Source organism: Micromys minutus (assembly GCF_963924665.1).
Source record: "Micromys minutus genome assembly, chromosome: 1".
Taxonomy (NCBI): domain Eukaryota; kingdom Metazoa; phylum Chordata; class Mammalia; order Rodentia; family Muridae; genus Micromys; species Micromys minutus.
In genome coordinates, this window is record NC_137969.1 from 36,289,369 (window position 1) to 36,311,988 (window position 22,620).

Consider the following 22,620-nt stretch of genomic DNA (forward strand, 5'->3'; position numbering starts at 1 on the left):
GGGGATATCCATTCTCACTCACCTTTGCATGGCAGAGTCCCTTGCTTGAGGTTCTACACTAAGACTGACTTGCCTCTCTGGTATTCTGAGGCTGCTGCCTACAGATGGTAGATTTCTGTTCTCCAGTCACATTTTAATTCAGTTTCTCTTGAAATACATGACTGTAAAACACACACGGGCATCTCTATGTATCTACCAGTCCCTCAAGTAAAGCATTATGTCTGTAGTAAACATGTATTGACTGCTTTCTTGTCATTTCCTTTAAACAATACAACCATTTATATTGAATTAAATAGTGTAAGTAATCTAGAGATACTTAAATTATATATGTAAGGATTATGAGGTTACATGTAAATATTATATCACTTCACACAGGCAACCTGAATATTCAGGTTTTCCCGTGACTACTGAGGGGTAACTGCATCAAACATTAGTCCCGAACAGAGGGCAGAATTAACATATCCACATTTCATAAAAAACTATTATTCTCCCCATGCTTTGAAGTTGTTCAGAAAATGAATTACACAATTAGCAATGGTGTAATTTCTCCCAAATCAGCTTTCCCAGGGTGGAACCCTAGCTGCATATCCAGCATGGATGTTTAGAAGATGTTCTTTCCCTCTGTCCATGCCTCTTTATCTGTCCCATGAGAGGTACAGGAGTCACAGTCATGGAAATACGCTTAAGGGCTCAACTGCCTCTCTGTAGCTTGAGGATCCTGTACTCTCACCAGACACTGAAAGTCAGCGTAGCAGTGAGGCTCAGGCCTCAGTTTCAGACTTTTGGACCAGCACTGAGCCTGCCTGCAGATGAGAAGCTTCCAATTAGTGCCAGTTGTGTCTCTGAAGGGGCAAGAAGTGTCCACTCCAGGCATCTCAACTAAACACTGTCTGCAGTGCTCCCAGGGGAGGCCAGGGATAATTTATTCCTGTGTTTTGCTGCTGCATGGAAGGACTTGTGCTTGCTCATCGGCATTGAGACAGCTGGGGATGCTCTGAAGGACAAAGAAAAGTGGGTACACAAGTCAAACTCTTCAGGCTACACACACACACACACAATATTCCAATATTCTAGGTTTTAATTTATACTTTCTTGCATTTTGAATTGTAGCCATTTTCATACTAATTTTGATTTGTTTCGTGTTGGTTATTACTCTAAATGTTTATGCATTTATTTGCTTGTGTAATTCTCAAAGGCAGTTTTGCTTTTTCATAGAAATTCTGGAAGGGAACAATTAAATTGCCTGAGATTATTTAATGACAGAGTTAAGAGCTGGGCCCAAGCAGTTTGAATCTGGTCTTCCTGCCTCTCTGGAGGGACTTCAGTAGACAATGTTGGGGTTGCTCAGAATTGCTTCTGCCTCTCCCTATGTGAAGAACAACCTCATTATCTATCACAAGGATCTTAGTGATCCAAAAACCTCTCATGCCCAGTCTCCCCCCCCCCCCCGTTACTTGGTTATTGCATTTGGCCTAAAACAATAGATGCATGGCTCAGTCACCATGATTGACTCTAGAGCTCACATGACACTTACATTGGGTTAAGGGAGCTAGTTCTGCAACCAGAGTCACAGTTATTGGAACAGGCCAAGGCAAAAGGCATACTAAGTAACATTCCAGTAGCCCATTTCTGGATCTGTAATGCCAAATGATAGAAAGCATAACTTCGAAGAGGTATTTGTGCATCTGTGTTCCCCCTGACGTTATTCCCAATAAGAAGTATAAACATGTATCTGTATATGGATAAAGAAGAAGGTAATATAGGTATCCACAAACAATGGAAGTTATCGAGTCTTTATAAACAAGGCAATTCTGCTGTATGCTACCATAAGAATGATCCCTGAGGCCATTGTGAAAAGGGCAGTGAGTCAGTCACAGGAAAGCAAATGTGGTATGATTCCATTTATATGAGACATGTAGAGCATCACATTCTTAGAATGAGGAGGCAGTACTGTGATTGGCGGGTTGAGGAAGAGGGCAAAACTGGAGCTAATGGATACAAAGTGAGATTTGGAAGATGGCAAAGCCCTGGAAGTCTGAGGCACAGCCATGTAAATACCCCAACAACCACAGAACTGTTCATTCGAAAATATCTAATGTTGCACATTTTATGTTACCTTTTAAAAGTTATAATTAAGAGCTACTAACTGATTCAGCAGTTTATGCAAACAATTTATGACGCCTTGCATAGGTCAAGCAAAAACAAGTCTAAGCAAAACACAGAGGCTGCCAGGCCCTGGAGCAGAGTCTCGAGGGCCCTTTTGCCTGGGAAGTCTGCAATACAATCTGTAGCTAATGGTTAATATCTTGGCTTGGTTTCCTCAGAAGTCCTGTTAGCTGGGAGAAACTGGTGACAACATGACAACCTTTAAGATGGATAGAATTCATTACATGAGAGGAGTATGAGTAACTGATTTCAGAAAACATCTGGAGGACCTTAAATATGAAGCATTTTTATAACGCTCTGCAAATACACAGAATAAAAGGGAAAAATGTTGAGCTTATTATGAATGATCTATAAATTCCAAAGTTCAAATGCAACTAAGATACAAGGTAGGTTTTAATCATGTTTGTGTGTGTGTGTGTGTGTGTGTGTGTGTGTGTGTGTGTGCACATGCAGTCACAACTGCTTGAAAGATCCATGTGGAGGCTGAGAAAAGGACAAGTTGGAAAAGGGACAGCATGAGCAAGAGGCACCTCTGATTTCGGCATGGTGCAGGACATCACAGCTGCTGTCATCCCTGGTAGCATCTCCTGGGATTGACAGATTTTTCTCTGTTAGCCATTGGAGAAGTTGGTGCCGTCAGAACTGCAACTACTGTATAAACTGAGCAGGATGAAATTCAGTCAGGGTGAGGACAGGAATGCTCGCAGTGAAGTGGCTACTTCAGGGACAGGGTAACATGGGTCATGGTAAATGAGGGAAAAATCAACACAGTAGCTGGAAAGTGGCACAGCAAAGGGACAACTCCCTAGAGTCAGGTTCTAGTACTATCCCATGATCATGCATGGGTGTATCTTACTCTGCAGTATCTACTGTCTCCATAGGAACCACAGGATGATTGTTATGGTCCAAAATTTGTTCTGAAAAACACACACACACACATACACACACACACACACACACACACACACACAGCCACAACAAATTCAAAATGAAACATTTTGTGTAAAAGGGATTTATAGTAGTGAATGAGTAAGTCAGGCCATAGGTAGGCTTCTTTGCACGAGACAATATGACTGGTCTCCTTGAAATATGAAGAGATAAGAACCCAAAACATAGAAGGAAGAACTACTCGGGCAATGGGAGAAAATGTCATCCATGAGCCAATCAATGAGGCAGCATCAGAAAGAACCAACCTATCAACATCACAGACTTTTGGCCTTTAGAGCTGGGGGAGAAAGCATGGCTTGTTTGAGTTGCCATTATTTAACAACAGCAAAACAGGAGACTCTTGTATGGTGTGGCTGGGGAGAAGTGTCTACCTCAGTCTAGTCTTGAGTTCCCACGCATGGGAACTATGTAAGCATAATGCTTTGGCTAAATCTCTGCACTTGCTGTTGGAGTTTTAACACACAGCTCAACTGGTGTTAAACCAGTCCAAGAGCTTCAAACGTGACCGAACACCACTGCCTGTATGTCTCAAATGGCAAGGGCTGCCGTCCTCTGCATTCTCCCTCTGTTGGTTTATGGACAGTTTTCAGAGACAATGCGCAACACCTGCCCATACACTGGTAGGTACGATGAAGGCAGGAAATGGAGCATATGCTAAGTATGTGGGACACGACTGGCAAGGAACAAGTCTAGGCACAGGGATTAACTTGTATTTGGCCTCAGACAAGTTCCTCTGTGCCAAAGTTTTCTTATTTGTAAACTAAAGGTGTTAACAGCAGCTCTGACTTGTTAGGGCTCTGATAAAGATTAAAGAACTAACCTATAAAAATGGGGGCCCCAGGTAACTATTTTCACATCATGCTTTGACCCTGTGAGTAGTGAACCCATGGAGTACAAAGCCCTGTCCACCCCCAGCTGAGTTCTTCTTGCAGACTCCATTATGTACCACCCCTCTCGTTGTCAGGTACTCCACAGGCTTCAAACATCTAATGGATGTAGAAATCACTATAAGGTTAATGATGAAGGAGGAAGCTAGGACATCTTAATACGGTAGCATGAGATTCTGGCCCTGTCCATTTGAATAACTGTTTGAACATTGATATAAAATGCAACCTACAGGTCCATACATTTCAAAACATTTTCCCCAGCTGGTAAAATGCTCCTTTAGAAGGTTATGCAATATTTCTCTTTCTCCACCATCTTCTCCAGCATCTGCTCAGTTTTTGATCTTAGCCATTCTGACTGGTGTAAGGTGGAATCTCAGGGTTGATTTGATTTGCATCTCCCTGATGACTGGGGGTGTTGAGCATTTCTTTAGGTGCTTCTCAGTCATTCCATATTCCTCAGTTGAGAATTCTTTGTTTAGCTCTGTACCCCACTTTTAATAGGATTGTTTGATTCTCTGGAGTCTAATTTCTTGAGTTCTTTGTATATATTGGATATTAGACCTCTATCAGCTGTAGGATTGGTAAAGATTTTTTCCCAATCTCTTGGTTGCAGTTTTGTCTTTTTGACAGTGTCCTTAGCGTTACAGAAACTTTGTAATTTCATGAAGTTCCATTTGTCCACATTTGATCTTAGAGCATAAGCCTTTGGTGTTCTGTTCAAAAAAATTTCCCCTGTGCCTATGTGTTCTAAGCTCTTCCCCACTTTCTGTTCTCTTAGTTTCAGTGTACCTGGTTTTATGTGGAGGTCTTTGATCCACTTGGACTTGAGTTTTGTACGTGGAGATAAGAAAGGATCAATTTGCATTCTTCTGCATGCTGACTGCCAATTGAACCAACACCATTTATTGAAGAGGCTGTCTTTTTTTCATTGAATGTTTTTAGTTCCTTTTTCAAAAATCAAGTGAACATAGGTGTTTGGGTTCATTTCTGGGTCTTCAATTCTGTTTCATTGATCTACCTGCCTATCTCTGTACCAATACCATGCGGTTTTTAATCACGATTGATCTGTAATTTAGCTTGAAGTCAGGGATGGTGATTCCCCCAGAAGTTCTTTTATTGTTGAAAATAGATTTCACTATTCTAGATCTTTTGTTATTCTAAATGAATTTGAAAACTGCTCTTTCTAACTCTAGGAAGAATTGAGTTGGAATTTTGATTACTCCTCCATTGTTGGTGGGATTGCAAGTAGGTACAACCACAAATCAGTCTGGTGGCTCCTTAAAAAATTTGACATAGTGCTACCTGAAGACCCAGCTATTCCACTCTTGGGCATATACCCAAAAGACACTCCCACATATAACAAGGATGCAAGCTCCACTATGTACACAGCAGTATTATTTATAATAGCCAGAAGCTGGAAAGAACCCAGATGTCCTGCAACAGAGGAATGGATACAGAAAATGTCGTACATTTACACAATGGAGTACTACTCAGCTATTAAGAACAATGACTTTATGAAATTCCTAGGAAAATGGATGGAACTAGAAACTATCATCCTGAGTGAGGTAACCCAGTCACAAAAGAACACACATGGTATGTACTCATTGATAAGTGGATACTAGCCCCAGAAAGCTCTGAATACTCAGGAAACAATTCACAGACCTTATGAAGCCCCAAAAGAAGAAAGGCCAAAATGTAGATGCTCCAGTCCTTCTTAGAAGGGAGAATAAAACAGTCAAGATGTGACTGGGAGAGGGTGCACCTTCGTTGAGACAAGTGGAGGGAGAGGGGGATTGGAGCCGGGTAGGGGAAGGGGACAACATTTGAAATACAAATACAGAGTATTTAATATAAAGAAAAGGTTATGGAACTTTAGGAGGTAAATTCTACCTGGAGGATGTTGGTCATTAGGGGTAAAACCTTCATTTTTTTATAGCTGGCTTGACTTCCTGTACACTCTTTGTTTCATAAGTACAGATGCAATGTGAACAGTGCCTCATGCTCCTACTAACATGCTCTGCCACCTCAAAATGTGCTCTAAATTAAACTCTTCCTCCATTTAGGTGGCTTTTTGTTGGGTATCTGGTCACAGCTTCCTAAGACAGACAATACAGGAGGCCAACAACGATTACTGGGAAAAGTAGATGGAAAGATTCCTAGTTCTTGCAAAGCCAGACATAGGTTCATGAACATCTCGTGTGAGGAAAACTGGCTGGCACAAGCTAATAATTTCATATACTGTGCTAGCTTATACACTGACATGTGCACACACGGTGCACCTATGTCTGAATGCACGAATGTATATGTGTTATGAATGTACATATGGACATAGAGTGCCCACAACAATGATGTATGCACGTGAGTGTATATGGTATGGGTACTTGTGTGTTGTGTGTGCATCCACGTTTGTTTACTGTGTGCATCAGTGTGTTTGTACATTATGCATGTATATATGTATAAATTATACAGAGATACGGCCAATAAACATGCATACCACCCACATAGCACACACGTGTATATGTGCTCACAGTCATAATGTGCCCACATACTAGTCACCCCAGCAGCAGCAGATGGAAAATCTGCCAAGCTGAGTACAGTCCATCCTGTAACTGTGTGATTTTAGGCAAATCAGTTGATTCTTTTGGCTTCACTTTATTCTTTGTGTGACTAGAGAGCTTTAAGACAGCAGTCACGGAGCCTGCTTGCTCTGTGTGACTGGCAGCAACATAATACTGGCATAAAAGCAAAGCCCTGGTGTTTATTTTTTTGTATCTTTGTTTCCATTCTGCAGAGCAGTACATTAACAGGATAACCAGAGCTCCCCCTGGTGGTTGTATTTATGCAGCCAAAACCACTTGTTTTCCAACATGCCTTCATTAAACCAGCCTGCAGGGACTTTCAGTGCTTGCAAGGAATGTGGGTTGGTGGGCATTATTCACACTGGGGCCCGCAAAGATTCTTTCCTGGCACCCACCCTGCCAGCTCCCCAGAAGGAGACTGGTTGAAGCTGGCCTTATTGGTTGGCTGTAACATGGGGTTAGGATAGCAAAGAGGTTTAACACGGTTAACAAATGTATGAGCAACACATTTATGGCTCCCTGACAGGAGAAAAAAGCAACACTAAGAAAAGTCTCACATTTCCTCTGGAAATGGATAGGGAGACAGAGGTCACACATCTGCATTTTCACCTTACATACATACATACATACATACATACATACATACATACACACACACACACACACACACACACACACACACACACACACATATATATATATATATCTCCAGATGGCTACATGGACTACATGCCCTATCCAATTTTCCTTCCCCCAGATCAAGGCAACTTCATTATCAAAGACATCAATTTCAACAACTAAAATTTAATGATCTCCTAGTTAGAGAGAATGGAGCTTCACTTCTCAATTAACTTGTAATGTCACTACAAAGTATGTTTTGCTAGATTTCCAACTGAATTTATAACACCGACATACAGATATGTCTGTGTGAATGTTTTATTTGTCCACAAAATATGCATATTTGTAGAGTAAAAATTGCTATGAATCTTAGAAAGAAACGTTTGAGACACTGTGGCATGATTAAGTTTGCCTATTTAAAAAAAGACTGAGTAGAAGAAAAAACGCTGGAAAAAGAGGCTGTCAATGAGGTGCTTCAGAGTTCAGGCAACACACAGCAAAAAGAGAAACTGGTCATGAAAACAAAGGTTCTTTATTACTACCAAGAACCACCCATTCTCCTGTGCAAACAGAAGCTCTATTAATAGCATATACTTAATTTCACGCCTCTGTCCACCTATGGTCAGACAGCAAGGAGCCTGACTATAAGACACAATTACTTTCCCTTTAATTCTCTAAGTGGAAAGGCAGCACCTCCGAGAGTCCTAGGTGCCAATATGAAGGTTGGGGCCAAGGGGACCAGAAGGCTTCAGTCTGAGCATAGAAGCACCTGCTGCTCAGGTTTGCCTGGGCAGACAAGTCTTCATGGAAGGTTTTTCATCCACTCCAGCAGGAACTAGCATTTTGAATTAAACCAGACTTTTAATTTTTTTTTTAACACAGGAAACATTATTGAGCAGCAAGTCCATGTAATCATACTCTCTGTCTGTGCGTGTGTGTATGTGTGCGTGTGCGAATTATCCCTTATCCCTTTTCTCCTGTGTTGAGCTTTGTGTGAGGCAGGGGATTTTTACATTCTTCTAGGCCACTTCCTCCTATCCCACCAGAGGATACAGAGTTCTTGAATCTTGGTTGACTCCAGGCACAGGGAGAATGCAGTGTACCTCAGAATGTGCAGTGTAAATCACTTCTTCCATCTAGACTCAGGTTTCTCACTTTTCTCCTTCCACACACTTTATAACTACCAAGTCTACACAATCCCGAAGCTCTCCCCCATTTATGTGTCCTCTTCCTTTTTCCTTCTGTTCTTTCCTGGAGAATACTGGCAGACCCTGTCTTCTGATGGCTAATGCGGCTTCATGCATTATGATAAAATGAACTACTTACTTAAGGAGAAGAAAGGTTAGATGTTATTTGAATCTCTTACCGATGAAATAGCATCACAGAAATGAGGATGTAAAGGGGACTGAAGTCAACAGCTACTGACTCCATCCAGCCAGCGAAGAGAAAGATGACCCTCTCATCCCAGAGGCCTCCTGAATCTCAGAATTTTACTATTTAGGTCTTTGTTTTCAGTGAAACGTTTGAAGTTTACTTGTTGCTTAGGCATTGAAACTAATAAGGTAAATATTCTTTTGAACTATTTCCCTGTTCTGCAGCCTTTGAGTCTGAACTATACAACAGTGCACACACACATACTCTCAAAGAGGAGACCAGAAGCAAATACTCTATAATAGACAAATTCCAGGACATTACCAGTTTATAACTGATTGTGATGTTTAAATGAACCTTGCATTCCTGTGTAGAAGGCCTTTACCTCCATCCTCATTTTTAAAAGCTACGGTCCTACCCCCATTGCAAAAGGTTTGTTTGGTTATGGTAAATGTTAGCTTGCACATAGAAATATTTTGAATCTGATTATACGAACTATAAAAGTTGTGAACAAACTGAATCATATTATGAATCCAAATTAACTCGAAAACTGTGAAAATTAGCAGCTGATAAGCATCACAAACACAGATGCAATGTGTGATTGATTATAATGGGTGTAAAAATGAAATTCCAGTGAGTAAACAGTTGGAAAAGATCTCCAAATTATTTCAGCTGCAAAGTTGGCAGCTTTTACTTAAAATGAAAGGATTTCAGAGTCTTCACATTGAGTCAGAACTCATGCAATTTACAGACTCAGTGTGTCTCTGTGTCCACTGCACAGACACACAGTAAAAAACTTAAGCCAATTAAAATTGATAAATAAATATAGCTAATTTTTCTTTTACCTTGACATTTACTATGGAACACATATTATTCGTGGTGCTTTCTGTTCCATGAATGTGCAAGGGGACATGTCAGTGACCAGTCTGCTTGATTTGTGGGTCTCCAGTCAGAACATGGGAGCTATCATCTTTTACTGATAGCATGCACAACATTATGGAAAAAAGGCATTTCATGTTTTTCCACCAGCAGGCTTATCAGGAGAAGGCGTAACCCACAAAGTCATAGATGGGTTCTGGAGTAAGTCAGAGAGGAGAAGCCTTTCTGAAAGGCAGACACTCTGGGTGAAACTAATGTTTCTAAATTTTAAAACTCTAGTATAATGCATACAGGACACTAATCTGCCTGACTTTTTAACTGAATTGTTCTGAATAACATTTTATCCGACTTTCAGGTACTCTGTCATAGAGGTAAGCCAGGGAGTATCAGAGACTAGCCATTCCTGGCTCAGGTGACCTTTATGATGTGTTAAGTGGAGCTTTTGCAGTGAAGCTGTCTTTGTCATGTGCTTAACTGTGTTGCCTTCATGTGTGATGTGTGTGTAGTATGCAAGTGTGTCTGCGGAAATTCTATTTTTACTCATCTTCAGTATACTGATTTTACCACATCTCCTACACGTTAGCCAATGATTTCATAGGCAGCATCTCCCTCCCTCTTGTGCTCAAGTTTTGTCTTGAGCAGCTTTGCCGCCATCTTTCTTCTGCATAATAGATACTTCTCAAACAAATGCTCATTGCTGTAATTACATACAATCATCTACAAGCTTTAAAGTCTGGCTCGTAAATCCTGATGCTTTCCCAACATTTTATAAACATTACCTTTTCTTGTTGAGACTTCCCTACTTAATGATCTGGGGTCAAATGACTGCTACTGACCAGACAAAAGTCCTTTATTTCAATGCAAAAAGGAAGGTAAGAGAAAAAGATACAAAAGAAAAAGACAAAGGTCTTTCTTTCTGAGAGAAAGGAAGAGGAAAGAGAGAGAGAGAGAGAGAGAGAGAGAGAGAGAGAGAGAGAGAGAGAGAGAGAGAGAGAGGGAGAGAACATTGATAAAAGTTTATCAACGCAAGCAAGAAACATTTGCCTTTTCTGCTTAACCTTGAATCTTCAGTGCGATCCTTCTGACCTGTTCTGTCTGTGAGGACAGAAGTGACAGAAAAAGACGTCAGTTTCCGCACGATTGTGCCAGGATCTTGGAAGAGCCGAAGCATCCTCTGCAGACATAGCTGTTCTATTCTTTGTCACCTTTGCCATCTGTATAAATCTTAAGAACCGTATTTGTCAAATAAAAAAGTTTCTTCCTCATGCAGCCATGTAAATCTCATGTGTTTGTTATCTACTTTTATTTTAGGACAAACCAGACAATGCCTAGCACCAGGTAAGTCCTTGATGAGTCTCTAGTGTGGAAAAAAATAGATGAATAATGCAGATGAAGGGGGGAAAAAAATCTCTCCTTTTCCATTGTTTCTTAAACTAGTCAAGTGTCAGAGGACAGAGTAATGGGAAAACTAGATATACCCCAAACAGTTGAGGCGATAAATTCCCAAGTGGGGAATCATGGATCCTGGGTTCCGGAAGGTAAGAGTGCATGTGTTCAACATTTTGTTTTACAGGGTAAGTGGAGTAGCTCCATTCTGTTCAGACTGACAATACCAGACACATCATATATACAATCTACTTTTGAGGAAAATGGAGACTAAGTTCTGGAGAGTACAAAAAGAATACGTTCAAATGAAGCAGTGCAGTTCACAGTGAGAGATGCGAGTATCTGGGAATTTCAGATTAAGTCCATACTATCAACTTAAAATCCATACTCCAAAGTCTTTACCCCCTTCAAGGAAAAATGAACCTCAAACAAGTCTTTGTCATTTTGCATTTATATGTAAATTCTAAGGAAAGTAAAGACAGGTACAAATAGCATTTTTTCCCTTTTGTTCTGAAAGTGGGAGAGTGGAGAATGACAGCAACATCAGAGCCGGGACAGCAGAGACACCGGAAACGCCTGAGGCAGGAAGAGGCCTGTCCATCAGGAACGCTTGGCATGCGTAGGGAACGACGCACAGCAATAAACTGTGGAGGAGACAGATGGCAAACATGAATGTAAAGTCCTGGTGGAACAACTGCCTGCTGGTACCATGCACTTCAACCCCTGCAGATTTAACACGGCACACAGAGTGGTGTTGGTCAATTGACGTCAGCATTGTGTGACAGCGTTGCTTTTTTTAGCCTTTTTCCAGGTCTGTTGTTACACAGGCCTATTGATCCAGCAGTAGAATTCTGTCTCTAGTGAAAAATGTGTTATACTTGTCATTGCACTCACTGTAGGTCTTCAGGGTACCAAATGAAACGAGCAATAACACCTATTAGCTGGAAGGAAAAAGTCATTTCCTACCTCACTTATTTTATTTTAGATTTTATCGCTTGAGAATTTCATACATGTATATATTGAGTTTTGACTAAATATACCCTCCCCAGTTTACCCCCCTCAGCTTTCTGTTACCCCACCGTTTCTTGTTCTCAACTTCATGTATGCTCTTAAAATACCCACTGGGTTCACTTAGTGCTTCCATTATGAACATGGGTATAGGGCCATCTGTAGGGGGCATGGATAGCCTCTCGTGGCTGGAAGAAGCTGATCCCCCAACTCCCAGAAGCTCTTTGTGGACTACTAATAGCTCTTCAGTTAGAAGCAGGGCTACCTGTTGGGAAAATGCCCAGACTACTTGTAGAACTAGTGAAAAATAGACTACCATGCTTTATAATGTTCCCATGCTTAGATCGCCTTTCTTAGTGCTCAAGCACAAACTCCGAAGTGAGAGTTCACAGAGATAGACATAAGGTATTGCTGTATGTTGGGGTCCGATGTTTGCATCTTAAGCTACTAGTCTTGCTGTTTCCTCTAGGGCAAGAGGAACCTATCATAGAAAGGACTACTACAGGGGAATAGTTTGAAGTATTAAGGTCTTTTAGGCACTGAAATCTGGGAGTTAGAATTTGTAGCACTGCACATGGCTCCCTAAGACATGCTACAAGCATAGAATGAGTTTACTTTTAACTGATAAAAAGAAGCAATGGCACTTAATTTTTTTTCAGCATCCCTGAAAAAGTAATATGTCCATTCCTTATTTCTTAGAAAGATTTAAATTAATATAATCCAGAAAGAAGTTCTCAAAAACACTTCATGTTTAAAAAGTTTGACTTCTAACTTGATATCATTCTATGAGGTAAAGATTTAAGGCACTAAGGGTATAATTATTTTGAGTCAACGCAGTGCTTTACAAATTTGTGGAAAATTAAAGATAAAGTAGCCTCTAGGTTTCCTAAATATTTTACCCCTTTTCTCTATTTTATTTACATGTGGTATTTCTTTATAATGATATGGTGGTAAATAGTAACCAGCTGTACAGAAAGAAAAGAGTAGATAATTCTAAGTATTGTTGAGCCAAGGAAAGGAAGCACAATGCTTATAAGTTTTGTATAACCAACTGATTCCGACAAAATGCTTTCATTAATTTTTGCTGAGTTCCTTAATTTATAGCAGTCAGCTTACATCACTTCTTTTTATTCTTTGCACCTTCACAAATGTGCATCTCTGTCTTAATCACCATTAATAGCAAAAGAAACCTTCCTTGATTAGAGCTGAGTGATATGCTAATTAACATATTAGTTTATCAATTAGTCATGATGAGTTGGCTTACTATTACAGTGATTCTTCACTAGGTTCTTCCAGAGGACATAGGAGATGCCTGGCCATAGGTACTCAATGATGGTGCCAGGTATGGATTTCATCTTGTGAAGCCGCCCTTAAATCCTAGAAAATGGTTGGTTACTCCCATAACATTTGTGCCTCCACTGCTCATATTGTCAGGCCAGTTATTATTGTGGCTTGCAGCAGTCACAGCTGGATAAGACTGATAATTACTTCTCTGCTCTGGTAACATGCATAGTGCATTTCTCAGAACTATAAAGGCTAGCTAGAAGGGATGAGGCTTCAAGGTGAGTACCAGTTTGATTTTTCCATGTTCTATAATTCCAGTTTGTAATGTCTGCAGGGAAAAGTGCTTACCATCAAGTTCTGGAGGATAAACAAGGACACTGATAATATTACTATTATCTGAGGGCCTTTGGGACCTCATTGGCCAACAACTCTAAGAGTAGTAATCCACACATGGCACTAGGCTTTTTATTTATAAGCACATGGTGTATAATAATAGCATTGCTGCTCTGATACAGAGTAATTCCACTTAAAGTAATTATATTTGTATATGTATATATTTTAAGAAGTAGTAGGTTTCATATGACTTTACTAAAACATCTGTAGTATTGTTCGCCATCCCTATATTCCCTCCTCTACCCCGTCCTTCCATTCTTCATTCTATTCATTCCTTCCTGAACTACACCCCAACAAAAGGCCACAAATCTAAGACTATACAGTCAATATAAACTGCCCTTAAAAACATCAAAAAGAAGATAAATTTTGGTGGTTAAGGGAGGGGGACACTTGAGAGGAGTTAGGGAGGAAATAAGTATGATCAAAGGGCTTTGTGTGAAATTCTCAAAGAATTAATAAAAAATGAAAGAATTTCACTCAACATTTTTATTAATAATTCTATCCAGCAATTGGCCTGTAAATGTCTTGAAGTTTGAACAATCTGCTTTCATGAGCTAGCACAGGCTGGTTACACTGCATTGTCAGTGAACTCTTTAAATCTCTTTCAAGTCAGGGACACGAAGGGCTAAAAATAATTAGCAAGAAGAATTAAATTCCTGAATTTCCTTGTTGTTCAGTGCTCTGCACAGACAGTGGCTTTCCTTACTTCTATTTTAAAGAGCATCCGACATTAGTTCGAGGGGATAATAACGTCCAAGATACAAAAATAACAGGCTGAAGATCTCGTCAGGGACAGACGCTCCCACAGTCAATAATTTCCTGCTGTTTTATGGAAAAGGCTATTCGCTCAGGATCCATTTCCTGTTTTCCTGGATGCTCTGCCTTTTCCCATGGCAGCAGGAGCAGCTGTGCAGCCAGCTCCCTTGCCATGATCAGGAAAGTAACAAATCAATAGGAGAAAAGGGCAAGTGGACGTCTCTGCGCTTGCTCTTATCTCTACCCAGTTGCAGACTTTAAGGAGCTTTGCAATTACTAGGTTTGTTTTAAAAAGCAGACATATTTAATTGGGGGGTAGGGGTTTGGAATTTCAGAACAAGAGATTAGGTGACTTAGGAGCACTGACCCAAATTTAAAGGCATCTACCAAAATGCTGCCTCATCTTACGGGCTCCCAGGCTCTCTGCTCAGGCTCCAGTTGTCACCAGACAGCAGCCCTTTGTGAACATTTGTTCCCAAAGTACAGTTAGATCACATGCAGGCATCTGCAAACTGCCAGGGTATGCTCCAAATCTCTCTGTTCTTAGCATCTCTGCTGAGTCACTTGCCTGAATTATGAATTATTATTGTTAATCTTGCATTGATCAAACTCAAATTACTAACTTTTAATTCAAAAGGCTAATTGTTTTCTCTGATCCTTTTCCCCTGGTTTAAAATTTTCTTAGCATGTTTTAGAATAGGGTTTCTATTCAAATTTAAAAGAGTATTATACAAATGATCTAACCAAAAGACACAGAAGTCATCATACTTTAAAATCAGAGCACTAGAAATAACACTACAGTGGCTGCCACTGCTAAGAGCAGGATAAAATGACCTAATTTTTTAAAATGCCATTATAATTTTTTGCCAATACTCATGTAAACATATATCCAGAGGAAGACTTATTTCCTCAAACTATGTACAGAAAATGTGTACAAAAATGATAGTCATTGAGTAATTTCATTAAAAAATTTAAAGCAATGCTTCAGTATGAGCTCCATGTGCTCTATCTGCAAATCCCCAGGGTCTTCTAACTGGAATATGTAACTGATGAGCCATTAATAGTCCAATTATGATTGTACTGTAAATCCTGAAAACAAACAGTTCAGTGCAACTCATGGGATGGCTCTACAAAAGTGATTCATTAGAGCAGACTCCAGTGCTGGAAGAATGGAAGCTGGTTAGAAAGCTATGAAGCAAAATCCAAACGCACACACAGTATTACTGGCTTAGACATGCAGATAAAGCGCTTGCACGTGTAAGTAGATATCTAATGGGAAATATGAAAGCTTATTAATATGAATAAGATTAAAGAATACAGAGCAGAGAGCTATCAGTCTCCTGCTCTTAAAATTCTGTTAAGAACCATTCACACACAGTCATGTTGAAGACGAACTTGGTTACGGGAGGCTGTGGGAGGCTGTGGAGCTTCATCATTTATGGCATCCATCTGTGCTCCATGAGGGAGCTTACTTCGTGACTCACAGAAAAGCAACCTTAACTCTAGGTAGGTATATGAATGGCTGGCAAAAGGAAGAGCTTACCCTCTGGCATGGGGAACTTTGCATCTGCCTTCTGTTGGCTGTTTGAAAGGCTGTGCTTTGATTATAGTTAACTTGCTTGGGAATATGAAAAAAAAAAATGTTTCCTAGAGCGGGAAGTAATTTTAAATGACACCTAACATTTTTAGGATTTATGAGTTAGATACATGACCTCACCAACACTACTTTTCCATCTTCTTACTCCCAATATTATCTACAAGTCAGACTCTCTAGTTTCTGGATACTGAGTAGGCATACAACATCTTTCTCCAGCCACGACGAAGGTGTTCTAAATTCCCCACCAGATGCCAAAGAATACTGAGACAACTAAAGTTCTCACAACTACACACAGACACAGACACGTGCACGTGTGGACACTGTATTTATATTTTTACCGTAGATCTTAGCAAGTTTGACATGCACAGTACCGCCATCACTCCACTCTTATTTTGGGGGCCATTATTAAGGAAAATAAAGATTACTTAACATGTATGCTGCAGTATCCCTACAGCTAGGCTTAAAATGCAGATGCCACCAAGTGACACTAACAGTGGCAACAGTGTGAATACAGGGACAAAGGGATGGTGCAGGTCATGGGCAGGACAAAGACAGATGGTATGAAACTTTATCACAAGGCTTAGGAGAATCTACAATTTAAGGCACTGTGCTATGTCTGGAACTTCCCTGTTCATTTAGATAATAGTAACTGATTCTATGGAACAGATTAGTGAAGGTGAGGAAGATGTCTATACTGTATGTTTGGAGCTCCATCAATGTTTCCTCTGCTCTGTAAAAGCAGAAAATGAGAGATATGGTAGACATAAAGTCTGAGGTGGCTCCTGGGTGACACTGTTCCTTCTTAAGAAAGACTGTTCCCTGGTGATTTTTGGCTTTCACTTTCTTGGTTGTACCATCTTTAAGTCTATCTTACGGATGTCCATTACCTGGACACTTCTCTTTATACTTGCTCACAGAATATCTTATGTTCTTCAGATAATAAGCAAACTCAAGATTTAGCTATGCACACAATATTAACCATGGTGCCCAGTGCTTCCATCAATTTCTGAATCTCTTAAGGAGAGCTGGTCCCAACTCCAATGTCTGGATGGGACTGGTTCATTTAAGGTGAGGCCATTCATGTCAGGTGTTAGGCCAATGTATTACCCAATGTGATCAATGAGACATGAAGATACTCTTCAATGAGTTTCTTTCCTCCTACAGAGTGATTAGAAAAGATAATCTTCTCTGTCTGAAGTATTTTGTTCATGAAAGAATGACAGGCTTGCTTGAAGCGTAAGAAGAAAATCACACCTGGACTTCTGGTGACCAGTTTGGGCCCATTTCTGCCACCCATGTTCTCCGAAATAACACTCCCTCATTGGAGACAGCATCCCATGAAGGCAGGCTTCATTTACTTGTCACTGGAATTAGTTATCTATTGCTACCAAATGAACTGCACCAATGCACAGAAGCTTAAAGCAATGGTATGTCTTATTTCAGTTTTGCAGCAGCCTGAAAACCAGACGGTGGTATGAGGTCTCCCACAAGATGAGGTCAAGGGATCCATCATGTGTGGGATCTACTGATGAGAAGCCTTCTTCCACATTAACTCAATGGGCTGCTAGATCTAATCTTGTACTCAGTATACATAAGGTTTAGTCTGCAGGGTCTCATGAAAGCAGCTCACCTATTACATCCAGGAATATCCAGAAGAAAGGAGTAAAAGGATTATCTAACATTAAAGCCACAGCCAACCTCTGTGCTCTTCTTAGAAGTAACAAGGGTCTCCTGACTATTTTGTCATTTTTTTTCCTTTATTAGGAATCACTGGGGGAGGGAAATGACACCCTTCACAGTAGTCCCAAATGATATAAAATACCTTGGTGTGACTCTAACCAAGCAAGTAAAAGATCTGTATGACAAAAACTTCAAGTCTCTGAAGAAAGAAATTGAAGATCTCAGAAGATGGAAATGTCTCCCATGCTCATGGATTAACAGAATTAATATAGTAAAAATGGCCATCTTACCAAAAGCAATCTACAGATTCAATACAGTCCCCATCAGAATTCCAACTTAATTCTTCATAGAGTTGGAAAGGGCAATTTGAAAATTGATTGGGAATAACAAAAAACCCAGGAGAGCAAAGCTATTCTCACCAATAAAAGAACTTCTGGGGGAATCACCATCCCTGACCTCAAGCTGTATTACACAGTAATAGTGATAAAAACAACAACAACAACAACAACAACAACAACAACACACACACACACACACACACACACTGTCTGGTATTGGTACAGAGACAGGAAGGCAGGTCAATGGAATAAAATTGAAGACCTAGAAATGAACCCATACACCTATGGTCACTTGATCTTTGACAAAGGAGATACAAACATCCAGTAGAAAAAAAAGACCATTTTTAACAAATGGTGCTAATCCAACCAGTGGTCACCATGTAAAAGAATGCAAATTGATCCATATTGCCCTGTACAAGGCTGCATCAAGTAGATCAAGGACCTCCACATAAAACCAGATATACTCAAATAATAGAAGAGAAAGTGGGGGAAGAGTCTTGAACACATGGGCACTGGGGAAAATTTCCTGAACAGCACACCAATGGTTTATGTTGTAAGATCAAGACTCAACAAAACAAATGTTGGTTAGAACAAGATGCCAACCAACAGAATGGGAAAGATCTTTCCAAATCCTACATTAGAGAGAGGACTGCCTATCCATTTGTATATATCTATCCAATTATATATATTGTATATATCCAATATATACAAATAACTCATGAAATTAGACTCCAGAGAATCAAATGCTATTGAAAAATGGGGTACAGAGCTAAACAAAGAATTCTCAACTGAGGAATATCGAATGGCTGAGAAGAACCTAAGGAAACACTTGACATCCCTAGTCATCAGGGAAATGCAAATCAAAACCACCCTGAGATTCCACCTCACAACAGTTAGAATGGCTAAGATCAAAACTCAGGTGACAGAAGATGCTGGAGAGGATGTGGAGGAAGAGGAACACTCCTCTACTCTTGGTGGGGTTGTAAGCTAGTACAACCACTCTGGAAATCAGTCTGGCAGTTCCTCAGAAAATTGGACATAGTACTACCTGAAGACCCAGTTGTTCAATTCCTGGGCATATACCCCACTGATGCTCTAACATATAATAAGGACGCATGCTCTCCCATGTTTATAGCAGCCTTATTTATAATAGCCAGAAGCTGGAAAGAACCCAGATATCCTTCAACAGAGGAAAGGATACAGAAAATGTGGTACTGCCTCCCCTGGGGATCCAGCCCATATATAGCCACTAAATTCAGACAATGTTGCTGATGCCAAGAAGTACATGCTGACAGGAGCCTGCTATAGCTTTTTCCTCAGAGGTTTTGCCAGAGCATGACAAATACAGAGGCAGATGCTGGCAGCCAACTGTAGAACTGAGAACAGGGTCCTTAATGGAGGAGTTAGAGAAAGAACTGAAGGAGTTGAAGGGGTTTGCAACCCCATAAGACCAATAATACCAACCAACCAGAGCTCTCAGGAACTAAACCACTATCCAAAGAGTACACATAGATGGATCCATGGCTCCAGCTGCATATGTAGCAGAGGATGGCCTTGTTGGGCATCAAAGGGAAAAGGCCTTGGTCCTGCCAAGGCTTGATGCCCCAAGGGGAATGACAGGGTGGGGAGGGAGGAGGATGTGGGTTGGTGGGTGAACACCATCATAGAAGCAGGGGGAGGGGGAATTAAAGAGGGGTATGGAGGGCAATTTGGGAAAGGGGATAATATTTAAAATGTCAGTAAAATATGTCCAACAACAACAACAACAATACAAAAAGAAATGGGAAAAAAAAAAGAATCATTGGAGCAAGCAAAGGAAGCTAATATGGAGGGCATTGTTGGTAACTATTCTAGAGGTATTTACCACATTCCAAGGACTCAATCCAACAAAAAGAATGAAGAAGCAAGCAGAAAATGGTATACTGAACTCCACTGAGATTTCCAGTCTTTCTTAAGTAAAATGGCCACCGATCATTGTCAGAATGCTGGCTCATTAAGGATATTCTAACCTATAGTTAGGGTGATGTTGCTGACTTCCCTCTAGCTTCAAGCAGATCTCAGTATAACCAGGCAGAATGGAAGAGGGATCTTTACTATATCAAGCACCAAGCTTAAAGACAAACAAAAATGTAAGTAAAACAACAGCCTTCAAGCACCTTAGGCATATACCAACTATCTGCAATACAGGATAGGAAAAGGATAAGCTCACAAAGATGACTAGGAAAACTCAAGCTAGAAAGATTGTAGGTTGTTCATATATGGGTGTATACAGATAATGTAGCCTGCTTGAAAAGCTGAGTGTGTGGAGTCCATATGAACCTGTATCTAAGTTGCTGCCATCCATGTTGGGCTTGAGAACAGGTGGTAACAGGTGCACTCTTAAAGCAAATCTCACACATGATTGGCTATTTTCTCTCTTCTGAGCTCTTAACCCCAAATATGTCCAAAAGTCCAAAATCTGTGCGAGACTGTACACATAGATCCTATCTTTCTGTTTTTCCTCCATTACAAGTAAGTGTGGTTTCATGGCCATGGATCAAGTATTTACAAAGACTAGGAAAGAAATGGGTGAAACAGAGAGGTGGAGTGGGAGCTATCAAACCAGCTCAGAGTTCCGAGAACCTCTCTGTGCCTTCCCACATCAGTGTACAAATCCATCACTTCTCAAAAGGAAAATTGGTTGGGTTTCCTATTTCCATGAAAGACTAACAACCGTGTAATAAATTCATCTGTTGTACAAAATCACAACAGGCACAGAAAAGTCAAAGTGTCCCATGGACGATTTCAGCCCAGTGGGAGAAAAAGAGTGTGTGGTAGACAAAGTAAGACAGAGAGGGCAGAGGTCCTCTAGTAAGACATGTCACTCCGTTACTTCAGGTTTATTCCCTCTGGTGGCAGAGCTGAGGTCGAGTCTATAGATGGTGTTATGTGTGAGATTCCTGGTGGACCCCCCGACCTGGCCCTTGAGATACCCAAGATCACACTGAGGGCACGGAAACCCCTTTATAAGAAATGATGTTTTACAAATGAAAGCCGGAGAAAATACAATAGAGCTTGGAGCTAGCAGGAAAATATCTCTACTGAGAATTCATGTCGCCTCACACAGCCAGAGGTCTGACTAGGAGAAGGCAAGACACATATGACACTCCGTATGGCCACCACTTTCGCCTTTCCTGAGACAAGGTCAGAGGGGTAATTAGATTACTGCTTTATAGAAAGAAATGAAAGCAAATAAAGATTTCATTTTTCCCCTATTTTCTAAATCCTGAATTTAAAAAGGCAAGTTGTAGTCTGCCTGATTAGGCAGGTGATCCATTTTCAATGTTGTAAGCAAGTGACAGGCTAGTTCTGCTAATTAGGCAACATAACAGCTCTGCAGTAAACACTTAAGATTCTCATGCACACACTGGAGAGAGAATTGGACTCACGGATGTCCAAGTGGGCAGGACCGTGTTGCAAAGGCCAAGGGAGACAGAATAAAATGGCATCTGTTGACTCATCTAATGTCTTCTGGGGCATCTGTCTAGGACTACTCTATTACATGTGCCCCTGTGGGTAGGGGAGGATGGAAGGAAGGTGATTGATGATGTGGAGGGCTAACAAATGCCATACCCAGAGAAGGAAACTTAAATACAGACGGCGATTACCACAGAATAAAAATCTGAGCAACAAGGCAAGAGGAAATCAAGTCTTATAACTTTCCACTGCTTAACTCCATACCCTGGAGACCTCTGGGGAATTCTCAGAGCAGGCTGGGATCTGCCTACAGCCCCAGCCTCCCTGCTGGGTGTCAAAAATATGGGGGTCTGCAGAAAGGCAAGCTGGGGAGATGGCTCAGGACTTTACCTGGCTCTTCCGCGCTTTGTAGACCACTACACTGCAAATCTTGTAGGTGTCTTCACTCCTTAACATGAGCTTTACTGTGCTTACTCAGCTCATCCTGTTCACTTGTCCCAAAATGGAGGCTACTCTGTGAGTAAGGGTCAGTCATAGAATTAGCCACTGAAATCACCATGTTGGTGTGAAGAGGCTGAAATACCCCTCTCTTCAAAGAGGCCACAATGGTTTGAGATGACAAAGCTATCATTTTATTGACAGATATCTAGTTGATTCTTCTTTAAAGATTTATTTATTTTTATTTTAATATCTATTAGTAGTTTCTTGTATGCATGTATGTGAGCCATGTGCATAGCTGGTGCCCACAGAGATCAGAAGAAAGCATCATATGGTTGTGAGCCATGATATGGGTGCTGAAAACTGAACCTAGGTCCTCTGCAAGAGCAACCATTGTTTTAGCCACTGAGCCATCTCTCCAGGCATTTTAGTTGATTCTTAAATATCAAATACCTTATAACAATTCATTTGCATGAAGAAGCATGCTCAATAGAAAGAGGCTAAAAATAATAGAAAGGAATAAGAACTATTTGTAGAAAGCAGTAAATTGAATCATCATTATTTTGCCCAAAGAAAGGAGGTAAGTTAGTGGGCAGGTAGTTATCATTTTCAAAGACAAACTTCCCACAGTGCATAATTATACAGGTGTTTGTATTGTAACTGGGCTACTTCAGTGTGACACCACACCATTAGAATCCATGGTCTATGAGAGAGCCTGCTTTGTAAGAAGCACCATCACAGCCCTGACATGAAGGTGATGCTTTCCAAACATGTATGGCTCGAAAAGCACTTCTCTGTCTCAAAACAGAAATACTATACATATTTATTAATATAAA

At 40.6% G+C, this 22,620-nt stretch overlaps 1 protein-coding gene across 3 annotated transcripts in view; it reads right to left on the reverse strand.

The window, feature by feature from the left end:
- Window positions 1-22,620, reverse strand: part of COBL (cordon-bleu WH2 repeat protein) — a 218,838-nt gene that overhangs the window by 40,799 nt on the left and 155,419 nt on the right. For 2 of the 3 annotated variants that reach the window (XM_080914147.1, XM_080914146.1), the window contains one exon: window positions 10,397-11,478. The exons of the other annotated variant lie outside the window; for it this stretch is intronic. In XM_080914147.1, the coding sequence (XP_080770273.1) occupies window positions 11,435-11,478 (44 nt within the window). In that variant the 3' untranslated portion in view covers window positions 10,397-11,434. Of the gene's footprint in view, window positions 1-10,396; window positions 11,479-22,620 lie in introns of those variants that run through there. 3 annotated transcript variants of the gene reach the window in all.